This window comes from Cetorhinus maximus, chromosome 15 (assembly GCF_964194155.1).
Source record: "Cetorhinus maximus chromosome 15, sCetMax3.hap1.1, whole genome shotgun sequence".
NCBI lineage: Eukaryota > Metazoa > Chordata > Chondrichthyes > Lamniformes > Cetorhinidae > Cetorhinus > Cetorhinus maximus.
In genome coordinates this window covers 89,137,812-89,157,405 of record NC_135893.1, presented here as the reverse complement: position 1 = coordinate 89,157,405, position 19,594 = coordinate 89,137,812, and the positions used below count along the sequence as shown (strand labels likewise).

The 19,594-nt window shown below is 42.4% G+C and overlaps 1 protein-coding gene across 7 annotated transcripts in view; it reads right to left on the bottom strand.

The window, feature by feature from the left end:
• Window positions 1–19,594, bottom strand: part of tsc2 (TSC complex subunit 2) — a 120,718-nt gene that overhangs the window by 43,277 nt on the left and 57,847 nt on the right. For all 7 annotated transcript variants that reach the window (XM_078558922.1, XM_078558927.1, XM_078558921.1 and 4 more), the window contains exons 11-20: window positions 18,785–18,928; window positions 17,461–17,598; window positions 16,586–16,689; window positions 16,127–16,208; window positions 15,453–15,608; window positions 14,891–15,010; window positions 12,869–12,991; window positions 11,724–11,830; window positions 10,387–10,537; window positions 801–923 (exon numbers count right to left, since the gene is read on the bottom strand). In XM_078558922.1, the coding sequence (XP_078415048.1) occupies window positions 801–923; window positions 10,387–10,537; window positions 11,724–11,830; window positions 12,869–12,991; window positions 14,891–15,010; window positions 15,453–15,608; window positions 16,127–16,208; window positions 16,586–16,689; window positions 17,461–17,598; window positions 18,785–18,928 (1,248 nt within the window). The remainder of the gene's footprint in view (window positions 1–800; window positions 924–10,386; window positions 10,538–11,723; window positions 11,831–12,868; window positions 12,992–14,890; window positions 15,011–15,452; window positions 15,609–16,126; window positions 16,209–16,585; window positions 16,690–17,460; window positions 17,599–18,784; window positions 18,929–19,594) is intronic.

Genomic DNA, 19,594 nt, shown 5'->3' with positions numbered 1-19,594 from the left:
ATAGAGGGAAGCTGATCAGTACTGCCCTTGTCTGTGGAACTCTAACCCAAGAGATAAAACTTGTTCTTAAAAAAATACAAGTATAACAAAGCAAAGATGATCACATTTTTTTTTTACATTTACCATGGTACAGAGAACAGGGCAGAGTGGGTCTGTGCAGCATGGCGAGGTCAGAATGAGTCCCTTACACTTCAGCAATTCAGTAAGTTTATCCAATACAAGTTTCAGCACTTTCTGTCTGTCTCCTTTATAAGATATTCCCTAACGTGGGAATATCACATTTACAATTATAGGAGAGCAATGCCTGCATGTCAGAAATAAGCAACAAATGAGATCTTAAGAGCTCAGTCCAAGACTGACCTCCTAATTAACACTGAATTTACACAACTTGCTTCCTATAATCTATACAGGAGGGGCAGTAAATTTCCCCAGACAGTCCAGCATTAACCCAGTGTTATACTCAGTCAAATACACTAAGAGGAAAAAAATAATTTTGCAGTCTAGCATTGAGGTGGCCGATTTCAGCTGCTGCTGTGTTACAAATGGTCTCAGCAAACTTACGATAAGCGTGGAAAGTGTGGATACGGATTGGAGATAGGAACGAGCCTGGCTTTAAGAAGCCCTTCGTGCCCACCCATGGGCGAAAGGCTACTTTAAGTTACTATCTAGCGCTTACAAGAAAAAACTCTTGGGGAAGATGCCAGAGGTCTGCCTGCACCCATGGAACCCTGAGCCGAGCAGGAGTCCACAGCAAAGATTAAAAGAAAGGGTAGGGCACAGATGACTGATTTTTACTTTACCATGGTACAGAGAGCAGAGCAGAGCTGGTCTATGCTGCATGGAGAGGTCAGAATGAGTCCCTTATACTTCAGCAATTCAGGTAGTTTATCCAAAACAAGTTTCAGCACCTTCCAGTCTGTCTCCTTTATAGGGTAAAATAACACAAAAAAGGGAAAGATATATAGAAGTAAACATTTGTCAAGTTGCAATTGGTACAAAGATAATCAATCACCCCAAACATTTAACAGTTTTTCCAGCACCAACACATTTCCAGCAAAGTTCAATGGAATGTAACTTTAAGAAACTGATTTTTGAAAGTTGTTCAAAATTATGAAGGATTTCGATAGGATACAGAGAGAGAAACGGTTTCCACTGACAGAGGGTCAGTAATCGGGGAACGCAGGGGCAGGATAATTGGCAAAGAGTCAGCAGGGAGATGAGGAAAAAACTTTAAAAACTCAGCAAGCTATGACGATCAAAGAATGCACAGCCTGAAAAGGGCAATGGAAGTATATTCAATGGTCACTTGCAAAAGGGAACTGGATAAATACTAGCAGGGGGAAAAATTCAGGGCTTTGGAGAAAGAGCAGGGGAGTGGGGAGATATTAGGTGGTTATTTCAAAAAGCCAAAAGTCATAATCACAACTGGTTGATTGAACTGACAAGGCACCACTGGACAAAATGCTTCCAATTGGTCTTATACCTTCAGAATAGAAACTTCTACATCAACCACTGGAATCCCAGGTATTTTCAACTGGTCATTTCAAGAACCACATCATCAAGTATGTGTTCAAGGACTGGGGCTTTAACGCGCCATGTGGGAATGGGGAACCCATCACATCTCAAGAGCCAGTGAATCCAAGAATCTTATCTTCCAATTGTCAGTACAGACCATCAGAATTGACTATAGTATCCTCCATCAGAGTCATTTAACAGGAAGAATCCACCTTCAATTGCCAAGTGTTATGCTCCCAGCTGATGATACTACTAGACAAGTCAGATCCCTGGGCGGAACCTGGCTTGATAGATCCTAACTTTTATTTTTTGTTTAGAAACAGGGGGGGCAGCTGAACAGAGTCAGAGTCTAATGTATTTTTAACAAAATAATAAAACATTTATTAAACAAGGAAAAGGTGGACGCTATTACACTACTCCTTCATCCACAACCATACCTTTACAGATACATACAGGTCCATAAGAATAACCCAAGTTACAAAAAATCTATCTTATACTCTAATGTTCACAGCAAGTATATAGTCCATGTAAACCAATAGGCAACCTGTGGTCAGACACACCACACTCTGAAGCCAAGTGGCAAATGGCACCCCAAACAGATGCTATGGATCTCTCATCAACTCCCTCCAGACACTTGTCACATTGTGAGCCAATCAATCAGTCTCATTGAACTCCGTCTTTCTCCTAAACAAAAACAGAATTACCTGGAAAAACTCAGCAAGTCTGGCAGCATCGGCGGAGAAGAAATCAGTTAACGTTTCGAGCCTTCATGGCCCTTCGGCAGAACTGGAGCATAGATTAGAAGAAGGGAGAAATATAAATTGGTTTAAGGTGGGGGGGGGGGGGGAAGTGGGGGAAGAGACACATTGAGGGTGTGGTGTGATGATTGTGGAGATGAGCAGATAATCAAAAGATGTCACAGACAAAAGGGTCAAAGAGGTGTTGAAGGTGGTGGTCTTTGTCTGAGAAAAGTGCTAATTAAGAATGGAAGACAGGATATTCAAAGTACAGCTCTAGTGGGGGTGGGGTGGAAAGACTAAAGGTTTTAGTTTTAGATTTAAAAATAATGGAAATAGGTGGGGAAAGAAGAATCTATATAAATTATTGAAAAAAAAGCAGGGGGGTGCGGGGGGGAAGAAACGGGGTGGAGATGGGGGGAGGGGGAGTTTAAGATCTAAAGTTGTTGAATTCAATATTCAGCCCAGAGGGCTGTAAAGTGCCTAGTCGGAAGATGAGGTGCTGTTCCTCCAGTTTGCGTTGGGCTTCACTGGAACAATGCAGCAAGCCAAGGACAGACATGTTGGCAAGAGAACAGGGTGGAGTGTTAAAATGGCAAGCGACAGGGACGTTTGGGTCTTTCTTGCGGACAGACCGCAGGTGTTCCGCAAAACGGTCGCCCAGTTTGCGTTTGGTCTCTCCAATGTAGAGGAGACCGCATTGGGAGCAACGAATGCAGTAGACTAAGTTAGGGGAAATGCAAGTGAAATGCTGCTTCACTTGAAAGGAGTGTTTGGGCCCTTGGACTGTGAGGAGAGAGGAAGTGAAGGGGCAGGTGTTGCATCTTCTGCATGGGCATGGGGAGGTGCCATAAGTGGGGGTTGAGGAGTAGGGGGTGATGGAGGAGTGGACCAGGGTGTCCCGGAGGGAACGATCCCTACGGAATGCCGTCAAGGGGGGTGAAGGGAAGATGTGTTTGGTGGTGGAACTGGAGGAACAGCACCTCATCTTCCGACTAGGCACTTTACAGCCCTCTGGGCTGAATATTGAATTCAACAACTTTAGATCTTAAACTCCCCCTCCCCCCATCTCCACCCCGTTTCTTCCCCCCCGCCCCCCCCCGCTTTTTTTTCAATAATTTATATAGATTCTTCTTTCCCCACCTATTTCCATTATTTTTAAATCTAAAACTAAAACCTTTAGTCTTTCCACCCCACCCCCACTAGAGCTGTACTTTGAATATCCTGTCTTCCATTCTTAATTAGCACTTTTCTCAGACAAAGACCACCACCTTCAACACCTCTTTGACCCTTTTGTCTGTGACATCTTTTGATTATCTGCTCATCTCCACAATCATCACACCATACCCTCAATGTGTCTCTTCCCCCCCTTTCCACCCACCCCCCCCCCACCCACCTTAAACCAATTTATATTTCTCCCTTCTTCTAATCTATGCTCCAGTTCTGCCGAAGGGCCATGAAGGCTCGAAACGTTAATTGATTTCTTCTCCGCCGATGCTGCCAGACTTGCTGAGTTTTTCCAGGTAATTCTGTTTTTGTTTTGGATTTCCAGCATCCGCAGTAGCTTTTAGCTTTTTGTTTTTATCTCCGTCTTTCTCCTGATGGTTTCCAATCTCAACGCTCGAAGGACTCGTTTTGGAATCTTCTCCCAAACAATGCTTTCACTTGGCCATCTTACACAAGGATCCACCTCCAGGGTTTCAACTACTTCTGATGTTCCCTTCCCCTGAATCGCCACACGTGCATTCAAGCTTCACCTTCCATGCACCCTCTCTCAGGTGCTCAGCCATGTCAACAGAACATCATTGCTTCACAGGCCCATAGAAAGGAGTCACCAAGCTTTTGCTGTCTCCTTGGATCTTCTGGCTTCACGCAAGCCCTCTTTGCCTTGATTCTGCTTCCCACAGTTTTCTCTCTTTAATTTGGAGTTTTTTCCTCTGCTCTTTACTTTAACTTACAGAACAGGATCTTGTTCTAGATTCCTGTCCTTGTCCTTTACCTTAAATGACTTATTGGGACCTTTTTCCTTTTCCTTTAGGACCTGCTCCATGCGGTTCCCGCTCTCAGTAGACTCCTGACAACTTGGTATCTCCCTTGAGATCCAGATCTCACTCAACATTCACTGTTACTTTAACTTTAGAGCAACTCATCTAAGACTCTCAGGCCTATTTTCCTCAGTAATCTGCTAGCATGGCCAGCTGGAGAGACTTAAACTGCTCCTTTCTCCTTACAGCATAATCACCAACTGAACTCAGACTGCTTTTCTGTTTCTCTGTCTCTGTGTGGGCCTCCTGTTGCTAGGCAACAGCCCAGGTTTTCTCAGCTTTGTTTTACCTTCCTTACACCACTTCAAGCATCATAAAACCTCATTAAAATTCAGGTATATAAACAAAGATTCAGACTTGCAGTCTCTATCTTACGGTGAAAAACTCTAAATTAAACTAGCCCAAGTTCAACCCTTTTAACTCTCAAATAAAAAAAATATAAATTAAACTTCAACTTAAAGCTAAAACTTAAATTTAAAGCTATAGCTTATTCCTAACATACACAAATACACATAACTTACTTAAAACTAACTCTAGTTCCTAACAAAAGCATCAAATATGTATATCTACTACAATAGATGAGAATTTTTTTCTAAAATTCGGAAATGCTAATGAAACCAAGTTCCATTGTAAATCCAGTTGCCACAAATTCACCTACATTGAAGACTATTTCATCAAGAGGAGTAGATGAAGCATCATCTGGTTTAGCTTGGATTATAAATGGAGAACTGCAGCAGGTTTGCAGTGTTAGTTTTCACATGTACACTGGTGACACCCAGCTCTACCTCACCACCACCTCCCTCGACTCCTCCACTGTTGCTACATTATCAGAATGCTTATCCAACATTCAGTACTGAATGAGCAGAAATCTCCTCCAATTAAAAATAGGGAAGACTGATGCCACTGTATTTGGTTCCTGCTCCAAACTCCATTTCCAAGCTACGAACTCCATCCCTCTCCCTGGTAGCAGTCAGAGATTAAGACAGTATGCTCGCAATCTTGGTGTCACATTTTTTTTTTATTCATTCACAGGATGTGGGCTTCGCTGGCTGGCCCAGCACTTATTGCCCATCCCTTGTTGCCCTTGAGAAGGTGGTGGTGAACTGCCTTCTTGAACTGCTGCAGTCCATATGGTTGTAGATATACCCACAGTGCTGTTAGGGAGTTCCAGGAATTTGACCCAGCAACAGTGAAGGAACGGCGATATATTTCCAAGTCAGGATGGTGGGTGACTTGGAGGGGAACTTCCAGGCGGTGGTGTTCCCATCTGCTACCCTTGTCCTTCTAGATGATAGTGGTCGTGGGTTTGGAAGGTGCTGTCGAAGGAGCCTTGATGAATTCCTGCATCTCGTAGGTGATACACACTGCTGCCACTGTGCGCGGTGGTGGAGGGAGTGAATATTTGTGGATGTGGTGCCAATCAAGCGGGCTGCTTTGTCCTGGAAGGTGTCCAGCTTCTTGAGTGATGTGGGAGCTGTATTCATCCAGGCAAGTGGAAAGTATTCCATCACACTCGTGACGTGTCTTGTAGATAGTAGACAGGCTTTGGGGAGTCAGGAGGCGAGTTCCTCGCCACAGGAATCCTAGCTTCTGACCTGCTCTTGTGGCCACAGTATTTATATGGCTAGTCCAGTTCAGTTTCTGATCAATGGTAACCCCCAGGATATTGATAGTGGGGGGTTCAGTGTTGGTAATGCCTTTGAACATCAAGGGGCGATGGTTAGATTCTCTCTTGTTGGAGATGGTCATTGCCTGGCACTTGTGTGGCACGAATCTTACTTGCCACTTGTCAGCACAAGCCTGGAATTTGTCCAGGGCTTGCTTCAGTATCTGAGGAGTCGCGAATGGTGAACATTGTGAAATCATCAGCAAACATCCCCACTTCTGACCTTATGATGGGAGGTAATTGATGAAGCAGCTGAAGGTGGTTGCGCCGAGGACAATTTCCTGAGAACTCCTGCAGTGATGTCCTGGAGCTGAGGTGACTAGCCTCCAACAACCACAACCATCTTCTTTTGTACTAGGTATGGCTCCAACCAATGGAGAGCTCCCCCCCTGATTTCCATTGACTCTAATTCTGCTGGGGTCCTTGATGCCACACTCAGTCAAATGCAGCCTTGATGTCGGGGCAGTCACTCTCACCTCACCTCGGGAGTTCAGCTCTTTTGTCCATGTTTGAACAAAGGCTGTAATGAGGTCAGGAGCTGAGTGGCCCTGGCACAACCCAAACTGAGCATCAGTGAGCAGGTTATTGCTAAGCAATTGCCACTTGATAGCACTGTGGATGACCCCTTCCATTACTTTACTGATTATCAAGAGTAGATTAATGGGGCGGTAATTGGCCGGGTTGGATTTGTCCTGCTTTTTGTGTACTGGACATACCTGGGCAATTTTCCACATAGCCGGGTAGGTGCCAGTGTTGTAGCTGTACTGGAGCGGCTTGGCTAGGAGCGCACAAGTCTTCAGTACCATTGCTGGAATATTGTCAGGGCCCACAGCCTTTGCAGAATCCAGTGCCTTCAGCCATTTCTTGATATCACATGGAATGAATTGAATTGGCTGAAGACTAGTATCTGTGATGCTGAGGGCCTCTGGAGAAGGCACTTCTGGCTGAAGATTGTAGCAAATGCTTCAGCCTTATCTTTTGCACTGATGTGCTGGGTTCCCCCACCACTGACGATGGGGATATTTGTGGAGCATCCTCCTCCAGTGAGTTGCTTAATTGTCCACCACCATTCACAACTGGATGCGGCAGGACTGCAGAGCTTAAATCTAATCCGTTGGTTGTGGGATCGCTTAGCTCTGTATTGCTTGCTGCTGATGTGGTTTGGCACGCAAGTAGTCCTGTGTTATAGCTTCACCAGGTTGTCACCTCATTTTTAGGTATGCCTGGTGCTGCTCCTGGCATGCCCTCCTGCACTCTTCATTGAACCAGTGTTGATCCCCTGGCTTGATGGTAGCCGTAGAATGGAGGATATGCCAGGCCATGAGGGTACAGATTGTGTTTGAGTACAATTCTGCTGCTGCTGATGGCCCACAGCACCCCATGGTTGCCCAGTCTTGGGTTGCTAGATCTGTTCGAAATCTATCCCATTTAGCACGGTGGTAGTGCCACACACCATGGAGGGTGTCCTCAATGTGAAGACAGGACTTTGTCTCCACAATGAAAATGCGGTGATCACTCCTGCCGATACTGTCATGCACCGATGCATCTGCGGCAGGCAGGCTGGTGAGGATGAGGTCAAGTGTTTTTCCCTCTTGTTGGTTCCCTCGCCACCTGCTGCAAACCTAATCTAGCAGCTATGTCATTTAGGACTCAGCTAGCTCAGTCAGTAGTGATGCTACTGAGCCACTCTTGGTGATGGACATTGAAGTCTCCTACCAGAATACAGTCTGCGCCCTTGCCACCCTCAGTGTTTCCTCCAAGTGGTGCTCAACATGGAGGAGCACTGATTCATCAGCTGAGGGAGGGCGGTACGTGGTAAATCAGCAGGAGGTTTCCTTGTCCATGTTTGACCTGGTGCCATGAGGCTTGAGGACAGGGCAATCCCTCCCGACTTGTATATCACTGTGCCGTCACCTCTGCTGGGTCTGTCCTGCCGATGGGATAGGACACACCCAGGTGTAGTGGTGGTGTCTGGGACATTATCTGTAAGATATGCTTCTATGAGGATAACGAGGTCAGGCTGTTGCTTGACTAGTCTGTGAGACAGGTCTCCCAATTTTGGCACTAGCCCCCAGATGTTCGTATGAGGACTTTGCAGGGTCGGCAGGGCTGAGTTTGCCATTGTCGTTTCTGGTGCCGCGGTCGATGCTGGTTGGTCAGTCCGGTTTCATTCTCTGATCACATTTCCAACTCCACGTTCATGCCATCACCAAGACCGACTATTTCCACCTCCATAACATTGCCCGGCTTTGTCGGTTTCAGCTCATCTACTGCTGAAACCCTCATTCAGGCTTTTGTTACCTGGGGGCTCTACTATTTCAACACGCTCTTGACTGGTCTTCCTCATTCAACCCTGTGTAAACTTGAAGTCATCCAAACTCTGCTGCCTGTGACTTAACTCACAGCAGGTCCTGTTTCCCCGATTGCTCCTTTGCTCACTGACCCGCACTGGCTCCCAGTCAAGCAGCATTTTGATTTTAAATTTCTCATCCTCGTTTTAAAATTCCTCCATGGCCTCATCCCCTTTCTATATCTGTAATCTCCTCCAGCCCCACAAACCTCCAAGATATTTGCGCTCATTTAAAAATAAAAAATTCATTCATGGGATGTGGGCTTCGCTGGCTGGTCCAGCATTTATTGCCCATCCCTAGTTGCCCTTGAGAAAGTGGTGGTGAGCTGCCTTCTTGAACCACTGCAGTCCCCTGTGGTGTGGTTCGCCCACAGTGTACCTACATCTAATTCATACCTCGAGTATCCCCGATTTTAATTGCTCCACTGTTGGTGCCCATGACTTCAGCTGCCTAGACACTATGCTCTGAAATACCCATGCTATCCCTCTCCATCTCACTTTCCTCCTTGAAGACATTCCTTAAAACCTACCACTTTGAGCAAGCTTTTGGTCATCTGACCTAATATCTCCTTACATGGCTTAGTGTCATACTTTGTTTTATGATGCTCTTGTGAAGCACCTTGAGACTTATCATTATATTTTTCATTACATTCCTCAGGGTAGTGTCCTAGGCTCAACTGTCTGGGCTGCTTCATCAATGACCTTCCTTCCATCATAAGGTCAGAAGTGGGGGTGTTTGCTGATGATTGCATAATGTTCAGCACCATTTGCGACTCCTCAGATACTGAAGCAGTCCATGTCCAAATGCAGCAAGACCTGGACAATATCCAGGCTTGGGCTGACAAGTGGCAAGTAACATTCGCGCCATACAAGTGCCAGGCAATGACCATCTCCAGCAAGAGAAAATCCAACCATTGTCCCTTGATGTTCAATGGCATTACCATCACTGAATCCCCCACTGTCAACATCCTGGGGGTTACCACTGACCAGAAACTGAACTGGTCTAGCCATTAAATACTGTGGCTACAACAGCAGGTCAGAGGCTAGGAATTGTGTGACAAGTAACTCACCTCCTGACTCCCGAAAGCCTGTTCACCATCTACAAGGCACAAGTCAGGTGTGGTGGAATACTCCCCACTTGCCTGGATGAGTTCCACTCCCACAACACTCAAGAAGCTGGACATCATCCAGGACAAAGCAGCCCACTTGATTGGCACCACATCCACAAACATTCACTCCCTCCACCACCGATGCACAGTAGCAGCGGTGTGTACCATCTACAAGATGTACTGCAGGAATTCACCAAGGCTCTTTAGACAGCACCTTCCAAGCCCACGACCACTACCACATAGAAGGACAAGGGCAGCAGACGGATGGGAACACCACCACCTGGAGGTTCCCCTCCAAGTCACCCACCATCCTGACTTGGAAATATATCGCCGTTCCTTCACTGTCGCTGGGTCAAAATCCTGGAATTCCCTTCCTAACAGCACTGTAGGTGTACCACATGGACTGCAGCAGTTCAAGAAGGCAGCTCACCACCACCTTCTCAAGGGCAACAAGGGATGGGCAATAAACGCTGGCCGAGCCAGCAAAGCCCACAGCCCGTGAATGTATTTTTAAAAAATTAAAGACACTATATAAATATAAGTTGTTGCTGTATCATAGCATCCCAGCCTAGGCAGCTCATCTCAATTAAGAGCTTTGAAAAAGAGGCAAATAATTCTCTACTTGGGTTCAGGATTGAGGTCTAAAAGAGTGAGCAAATTTAAAAAGCGGCTGTATATTCTGTGGGAAACAATGGTTACAAGCAGCATGGAAATGTTGCAACATGGAATGAAAGCTCTCAGATGAACACTGGATAGATTTCACTCAGTTTATCATTTGGAAGAGTGGAAGGAGGAGGAAAAAGAGAGAGACTTTGGCAAACACCTGCTCAGGAAAAATTAGGTAGAGTCTTTGATCACAGCAATTGTACATGGTCTGTAGAAGGAGCTAGTCTGATGCAGGACACAAAAAGGTCTTTTTTCCATTTCACATATTCATGATTTGGCATGTAGCCTTTTTACTTACATGTTCGAGACACTGGAGAAGTGCGCCAAAAGCGAGCGAGAAAGGTAAATAACCCATGCGTACGGTGGCACTCTGAGCTGCTGCAGGGCTTCCCGCTGGTGGAGAAACCGTACCTTGTACTTTCTTCTCAGAGCTTCTCTTCTCAGACTCACTGCAACAAAATTTACCACAAAAGCAAATGTTGGAAATTTTAAAAGAAATGAAGTACAGTTCCCACATGCTAGAAGACTGCTTGATCAAGTCCAGTGGCCATGTCAAGGTACACCCAGGTTCCTTGCTCATTACAAGTATCTGGAGGTATTAATCTCAAATGTCTAGAAAGTTACATTCATGTCAACTCTCAGGTTAAGAGCCAAGTTCAAGCAGTGAAGGCACAAACGTGAAATTTTATCTCCAGTGTCTAGCACAGGCAAAGATTAATCCAATTAATTCAGTGAAATGTTCATATCCTATGTCACGTGACCTGGGGCTGCCCACAGAACCTGGAACTTTATTTCCCCAAAAGGCTGCAGATGCTGGATCAATTGAAACTTAAGACCAAGATCAATAGATTTTTGTTAGATAGAAGCATGAGGCAAAACCAACTACACAGCGTTAAGGTAGAAATCGACCACAATCTAACAGAATTGTGCAACAGGCTCGAAGAGTTGAATAGTCTACGCCTGTCCTTATGGGCTGTATTTTACAGTCCAAGGGTAAGGGAATTCAGCCAGAAGTTGGCATGACCGGAATCAGCCCACCCCACATCTGTAACATGCTACGGACGGGCTTAACTGGTTGAGTGTGGGACTTCCGTCCCTAATGCCTCCAGCCAGAGCTCAGTAGCGGGCACTGTGGGGACTACAGGAAAGAGATCGAGGATGATCATGGAAACCCCGGAAAGGGAGGGATCCGAGGGAGGGGTTAGGGGACCAGGTTTTGGAGGGTAGATAGTGTGGAAAAGAGTGGGGGAGGGGGAGGGTGACATCTTGAGGGGTGCCTCCATCAGCCGACACTCCTGAATGAGGCGCCTCCCCTTCGTTCCTGCCCCTTTTCATCTTGACCTTAAAAAACGGCCTGCCCATTCCTGCTGTATTTTGCCATAAGCAGCGTAGCATTCAGGAAGACAGGCTCGTCAACAAGCTTAATTGATCTTTAATTATTTATTTGCATATGGCAAGCCCACCTAGCGTACTATGGGAGTCAGCTCGGGGGTGGGCCGACATATTTTATGTGCCCCCTGCCAAAAACACACTCAGCAAGGGCACACAAAATCCAGCCCTACATTCTGATGTCCATGCCACAAACCCTGAAAGGATGGATTGAATGAAGGAGAAAAGAGAGCAAAAAGCGTCTACCTGCTTCCACAGAGACAATATGGGCTGAATCTCACAATCCTGTCCTTATTTGGCACTCCAATGCGAAAGAGAGAGTCAACTCGAAGATGCAGAAAGAAATTGAATACCTGCGAAAATAACTGGGTGTTAGTTACCATAACAATTACTGCTCTATGTTCATTGTTATTCTGTGGGGCTGGCTTTTCTATGACACTGAAAATGGTGGGCCCTTGCTCTAGATTTTAAGCGAATTATTCAACTTTCCCCCAAAAACATAATATACTTACTGGATGCAAAGCTATAGTTAGAAGATGTAGACACTTTCCAGGATGTGCATTGTTTTTCAACCCCAATTTCAGATCTCTAACTCAAACAGTTATGGTCTATAAAAAAATGAATTTCAGCTCACTTAATGAATTTACTTTGAGATAATCAAATTCAAGGCTTCAATCCTAAATGACGGGTATATTAGCAACTGTTTTTAAAAAGTTGTGAACTGCACTGTCACTGTACTCAGCTGTGTTCCATGGGAATTGCATGATTTTATCCTTTTGAAGAGAGGAGGGAGAAGAACACTACAATGTTCAAGGAGCAGACTCAAAGTTGGAAACAAGCTCTTCACTAAGCAATGCACCAATCGTAATGGCCACTTTTAGAACTGAACACAAGGTACATACGCTAGTTATGCCAACTTCAGTATACTGTGGACATTAGCTGGAAGACCAGATTAAAATGGAATCATTTATAAGTATCTCAGATTACACACAGCTTTGTTTATAATGTCACTTCTCTTCAGAAAATCTCCAAGACAGATGCATTCACAGAATCAAACACAGCTTGCTAAATTTTGTCTAATAAATATCTAATAAACAGCAATATCCAACTCCGGTTGTTGCTATGGACATTTCAGTCTTTTGCCACCATAATATTATAACCAAGAGTCTTGGAACACCACACTTTACTGAAATACTGAGCAGGTTTACATAACAAAATAAGTTTGAAGACAGAAATTCTCTTCTAAGTTAATTTACAAAATTTAGTTAGAAACTCAATACGAAGATAATTCATATTTTTAACCAACATATAAAATTGAGTATACCATGGGTTATAGTTGGAACTGCAAGTTGGTTCTATAATAGTGAGATGAATTCTCTGGTCCCACCTACCTTTAGGCGTATACTGCTTGCGATGGAAGATGTGTACGTTTGCTGGTAGTGGGACTGTATGTGACTTATCAAAAGCTCATAAACCCGACTTGCGTGACTGGCAGGTAAACTGTATAATTTGGTCTGGCAAGAAAAATGTGTTAACATTTTCATTATGAACTGTCAAAGTTAATTTATATTGTAAATGTACTGTCGTACTGCACTGTGGGAGTCCTGCACTGTCAAAGGTGCCAACTATCAGGTGAGATGTTTAATGCCTGCCCTGCTAGGGAGAAGCAACAAATTCCACTGTTGGAAGAGGGATATGTAGGTTTTCCCCAATATCCTGACCAACATGCATCACCCAACCAATGGACAAAAACAGATGATATGATCATTTACCTTATTGCTGTTTGAGACACTTTCAGGGTACAAAATGGTTGCTATGTTTTCTACATTACAACAGTGACTACATTTCTAAAGTATTTCATTGGCTGTAAACCAGTTTGGGATGTCCAAAAGTCACGAAAGGCATTATATAAAAACAAGCTCTTTCTTTGCTCCCCATGGGTTTAGGCAGTTACATATAATATTTCAATCTGGACAGTAGGTAAGGAAGAGGGCCAGTTACTCAGCACGGTATTTATTCACTTCAAGGATAAGAGTTTGAATCCAGCCCGGACTGATAAGATGAACATGCCCTCTCTTTGATAGCTGCAAGTATACTCTGGAAGGAGAGCTTGAGCTTGTCAACAGGGACAACATTTTCTACTTACACAGATACCACAAAGGTGGCTGAGGTGGGGAATGAAAAAACACACTGAAGAAATATGAATTAAGAAGCACAGTTGTGACAAGCTAGAGGATTCTGTATATAATCTATGAATATGGCAATTCCTCAAATCCCCACTACATCCTTCCTAGATAAGAACTAAAACACAACTCTTCACCCCGTCCCTCCCATAATAAATTCAATTTAATAAGAGCATTTGAAAACAATAAACAATCACACTTTAATAATTCTAGTGCTCATCAACTCCATTACTGACTCCCTCCACCTTGGCTCTCTTCAAGCAAATCATTGGAATTGCTTGCTGTGCGGAATACAATTTAAAACTACCAGATTTTGCTGTCTGATGCATCAAAGATGGATCTGCTGTAGAAAATATTTAGTATATTGTGCCTTAGTAAAACACTACTTATGATTACCCCACTTAATTGTCCCCAGTCCAGCCCACGCTTTTAATTTCTGGAATGCAGAATAGCTTCAAGGGGGTGGGGGTGGGGTTATATTTCAAATAATCATCTGTTTCCCATCTGCATGAAGCAGCTTTGCTTCACAACTTGCATAAATGAGGAGTCCAATGACCACTTCTTTGTGATAGCAGGTTTTTTGGAATATGGCATGGCCAGTGTTTTAAATTTCTCTCAGAGTTCAATGCAAAGAGAATGCATCGTTCACCCCACTAAAAACAAAGATATTTGCTGTATTGACTGTATCACTGAATTTATAATGACCATAGTTTCAGAGGATATAGAAACGAGAAAGCCAATTAATTTGTAATGAAGAGCTCATAACCTATGAGGGAGGTGCCACCTGCTGGTTGTGAAAGCCCTACTAACAGCATTGCTCAACATGATGCATTTCATCTCTAGTTGAAAGCAAACATTTAAAGTTTAAACTTTTGTACTAAGTTAGAAAGTTAAATGAAGTGGAACAGTATAGTGAAGCTTAATTAGGATATCAGACTATTAAGTGTATAAACAAATTCTGCTCGAAAAATTGCACAGCCTGGGTTGACGTGCAATCTTGTGATGCATATTTCCAGCGTGTGCCACGAACACTGAAGAGAAATTTTAACCCCCATCAGTTTCCTACTTCATTGATTAGTCATCACCAAGGGTATATTGCCATTTTAAAATGGCGATCTATGTAATATATTTGCCTATTAACTTAACTTTGAAGCTGGCAGATGATAAAACTGCACATTTCAAAAAAAAAAACAAGCTCCAATGGAATTAGGCAGAAGATTTATGTTCAACCTGCAGAATCTCTAGAAGACCCAAGACAGCTGTCTTTACATCCTCCAGCGCAGATTCACACAAAAAGTCACTTTCCACAGCTTCCACAACAGGTGGATCAATGAGTGGTCGATTCACAACCTTTAAAAAAAGGAGACGCATTTTAATAAATAGAGACACACACAAAAAAATTATACAACATTAAAAACAAATTTAAAAACCTGAAAAGGTTACAATTTCCCCCCAAGTTTATCAACACATGCTTGATGATTTGGTTTTAATATAACTGATCAAAGCTACGTTGTCAAATTTAATTGCACTTCAAGAGATGCAATGTCGATAGAACAAATTCTTGTGATACACACAAATATTGAGTGGTAAATAAATGAAACACCATATAACAGGCCTGCACCGTGCACAATTTTATTTTAGAAACAATTTTAAAATTTCAAAGCAGTGGCAGGGGATACGTAGCTCAATCTTCGTTACGGTCAATCAAACTTAAAACTAAATGGGGCTTCATTAATAGAAAGAATCTCACTGTATTGACGTTATCTTTATTTAGTATTCACTTTACCAATACCTTTTCTATAATGTCCAAGAGATTATTAAATTGAGGGGTATTGCAGTCTTCTGCTAAGTCCACCAGTAGCTGTGAGGCCAATCTCCGTACCATATGGTCTTTATCCTCCGCAATGTGCCCTAGCTGAGGGATCACTATAGCTTCAATCAATTCCTCCTATAAAAAAAGGGACAGCACTTGCCTTGAATTATCAAGTAACATCACAAAAAAACTGTACATTTTCAACATTTTTCTTTTACAAACATTCTTCTAGAAAATACCCAAGTTTAAACTCAATTTATGACATTTGTAGCTCAAAGTTCCCCTTTCTCAAATTTAAATGATATTAATTAATTAATTAAATTAAAGGTTAATTAAAGCAAAGCAGACACTTTATTGGAAAATTATTATGGTGGTCATTGGGCAAGGGGCAACTCATTTCCAGGGCTCCGCTGATACAAGAGAAGGCAGCATCGTACAGTCTGGATTGTTTTCATGCTCTCAACCCACTGCAGGGAAGTTCATGGCTGCCACTCGGAATTTCCCACGGTAACATATCCCTACAGAATTGGAATTTTAAATGCAAAGTTCAGCAGTATCAACTTATCTACCACTTTGTGGCACACCACCTTAAAACACTGCCATACAAAACTACTGCCACTTGCTAACATTTACCCTTCAGGCTTTGCACTTACTTCGTACAGCTGTCGATTGATGCTCAAAACAAATGACAAGACATCAAGGGTTTTCTTGCGAATAGTGCTACGATTCTCATTCCTGTAGGCATAAGACGACATTGGGCCAAGTATGTGCTTAATACGCTTAAGCATTTCACACAAATACAAGCTGCAGTTATGTACTTCTATTAATGTAGGAAAACATCACCCCAAGAAACGTCACAGAAATGCAAAGGAGAAACAAAACCTAAACAGAAGTTAACCACACACCAATACAGAACATAAAAGTACCGTATCACTCAAGATGTATTACAATGATGAAGGGTTGCATCCTCAGGGTTAACTGGTCTATTTTAGATGCCATACATTTTCAGCATTTCCCTCATTAACCTCAATTAAACTAAAGTAGTCTCACAAAAACTATTACTAGATAAATACTGGGCATGGCTAATTCAGTTAATGAATGTAGCTTTTTACCTGAAAAACTTCTCCATTAATTTCTGCAGATTCTGAATCCAGCAGTGTTTCGCAGGGTGAATAGACTGAGCACGGTAGGACACAAGCGTAAGGACAGAGACCTCCTAAAATATTTAAGCCAAAAATATACAAAACATTAACATATGCCAGTATCTACTCTTTAACACAAGAAAAATAAGTATTTGGTTCCAGTACCTACTATGTTCAATCCCTGACCTTACACGATTGAAACAATTCAGAGCAGAAAGTCATTCCGTCATTCATCAGCAGGCAACTGAACCGTGGGACCTAGATAATGGCTTCAGCTTGGTTTTCCTTCTATTTCAAATACCCACACAGTGCACGTCTACTCCTACAAAAACATAGCGGCGAATGGTCCTTAGAGGCTGAGACAGGGGAAATTCTAATGGAGATTAAGGAATTGGTAGGGACCTTAAACAAATATTTTGTATCTGTCTTCACAGTAGAAGGCGCAAAAGAGATAGCAAAACTAGTGAGAAAGTAAGGGGCTAATGAGAGGAAGGTACTTAAAGAAATTAATATAACTAGAGGAAAAGTACTATAGGAAGTAATGAGACTAAAAGCTGACATTTCCCCTGGACCTGTTGGTTACATCCTTGTGTTCTAAAAGAGGTGGCTGCAGTGAAAGTGGGTGCATTGGTTGCAAAGACAATGATCGCCCATGACCTTTCCGTATGGGGGACAGCAGGGTCTAGGGGCATTAGGACTGACTCCTGCTCCTATTTTTTTTATGCACACTGATTTATACGTAATTTGCAACAGTTTATCTGTCTGGGCTTTTTTAGCTTTAACATTCTTCACCTTGATGAACTGCGATTTCACCAGTAAAAATTAAAACAATTTTCAAATCTTACCGGTCTTTTATCAGAACATTTTTCAATCAGCATGAATAATCGCTCCTGAGGACCATGATAGTCATTCTGCTCATACAACTCCTCTATAGTGGTTAGCAGCTCATGTACAATAATTGACAGCTCATGACTATCCAGTGTCTAAAATACAATTAGGACAAGAAAAGGTGACTTGATACATGAATGAGATATTCAACGACAACATCAAGATACGAGATTTGCAGACAAGTTATTTGAATTGATTCCAAAGCGGAGTATTTATAACAAGACTTTTAGAAGTTAGAAAGGTTTTTCACAAAAGAACCTGCATTCACTGTCAATAGCGAGTGAATCTCTAAAATCAAACAACACAGGATGGGTGCTTTTTCATTTAAATACATTTCAATTCGCAGGACCTAGGCATCCATTTCTAGTTTCCTGGAGTTGGTGGGCCCACCTCAGAGGGTTACTAAGAGTCAATCATGTTGATATGGGACTGGAGTCACATACAGGCCAAGCTGCACAAGGATAGACAGTTTCCTTCCAGGCAGGAGATTGATGAACATTAATTACAATAATCCAGCAGTTTCATGGTCAGTTTTTTTAAAATTGTTGCAAGTTTTTTTATTTCCATATTTTTTCTTTTAACTGAATTCCAAATTCTCAAAATGCCAGGATGGGATTTGAACTCGCCTTCACTGATTACTTGTCCAGTGATTTAACCACAACACTCAATGCCTGTGCTTAATGAAATTTTAGCACTTGAGTTTTACAGCTTCCACTTTTCAGGTATTAATGAAACAAAAAAGACGGAGATTGGGAGAGTTTTTAAAAAAAATAAATTATGATCTCGAATGCCGGCAAGTGGAAAAAGATTCAATAGTAATACAAACTTGAAAAGGAAAAAAAATGCAAGGCTATGAAGAGTAGGGAATGTGGGAGTTGTTGATATCTCTTTTAAAGTGTTGGTACAGGCATGATGAGCAGTATAGTTTCCTTCTATGCTGTGACATTCTAAATAAATTAATCACAACCTCACTGTAAAGTGAGACTTCAAATCCAATATGCCCTTCAGCATCACAAATGTGTCAGAATTTCATTACATCTCACTGGTTGATTGTTTAGAAACCTTTACAATGGGAATAAAATTGAACACCGCATGGCAGCCGGCAGCCAATAACTGATTACCAGCTTATACTGAAATCCACTCCACTTGTCTGAAGTGAAATTTTTTTTCTCCCCACAGAATTTTACTTACATGCAATGCAACCAAATATGTACTTTGGATAGAGAGCAGGCAATTAGAAGCCCAGCATGAAAGACAAACTTTAAAATTCAACAAACTCACCTGGATTTGCTGAAGTAATCTTTCAATAATATCCAAAAGTTGTTCCCAGGTAACTACCTGCAACTCTTTTCCATACTTTTTGATCAATCTAGTGATAGACAGGACAATTTCATAGGACACTACTGCATTGGCACTTGTCATAGCCTGAAAAAAATAACCATTTGCACAGTGTCCGTCAATTGATTTATTTTTATATAAATTCCAACGTGAGCTGACTGTCTAATAATGATCCAGTCAGATAGCCTAATAGTACACAAAATACTCAGTCTCTAATATAACTGAGTGTCCAACATTGGTAGATTTAGGGCATCTATTACTGACCATGTTACTCAGCCTCTAGATTAGCAATAACTTGGGAAAATATTAGCCAATGTTGTTTGAGTTACTCAGTGATTAATATTGTCAGCATTACTGAGTAATATTAACTGAGTTAATGAGTGCCCAATACAGACTAGTTTAGTGTGTAATATTGGCTGAGTTTCGAAGATTGACTGAAAATTATCAAGTGTCTAACCTTAACCGTGGGTCACTGATTAGTATTCAGTAATGACCATAGATTAAAAAGAGTGTCCAATACTGATTGTGAATTTGTGTTTAGCAGTTACAGTGCCTAATATTGATAGCGAATTTCTACATGTTGAATTTTGACTCGACTGCTTCTCCGAAATTGATTGGTCGTTTAATATTGACAGCTAGCAAGTACTGAGTGTTCAACATATTGACTGGCTGAATGAGGGCTTAATATTGTTCGCAGATTACTGAATGTTTAATACTGAGTAAGTACTGAGTGTCAAGCATTGACTGAGTTAC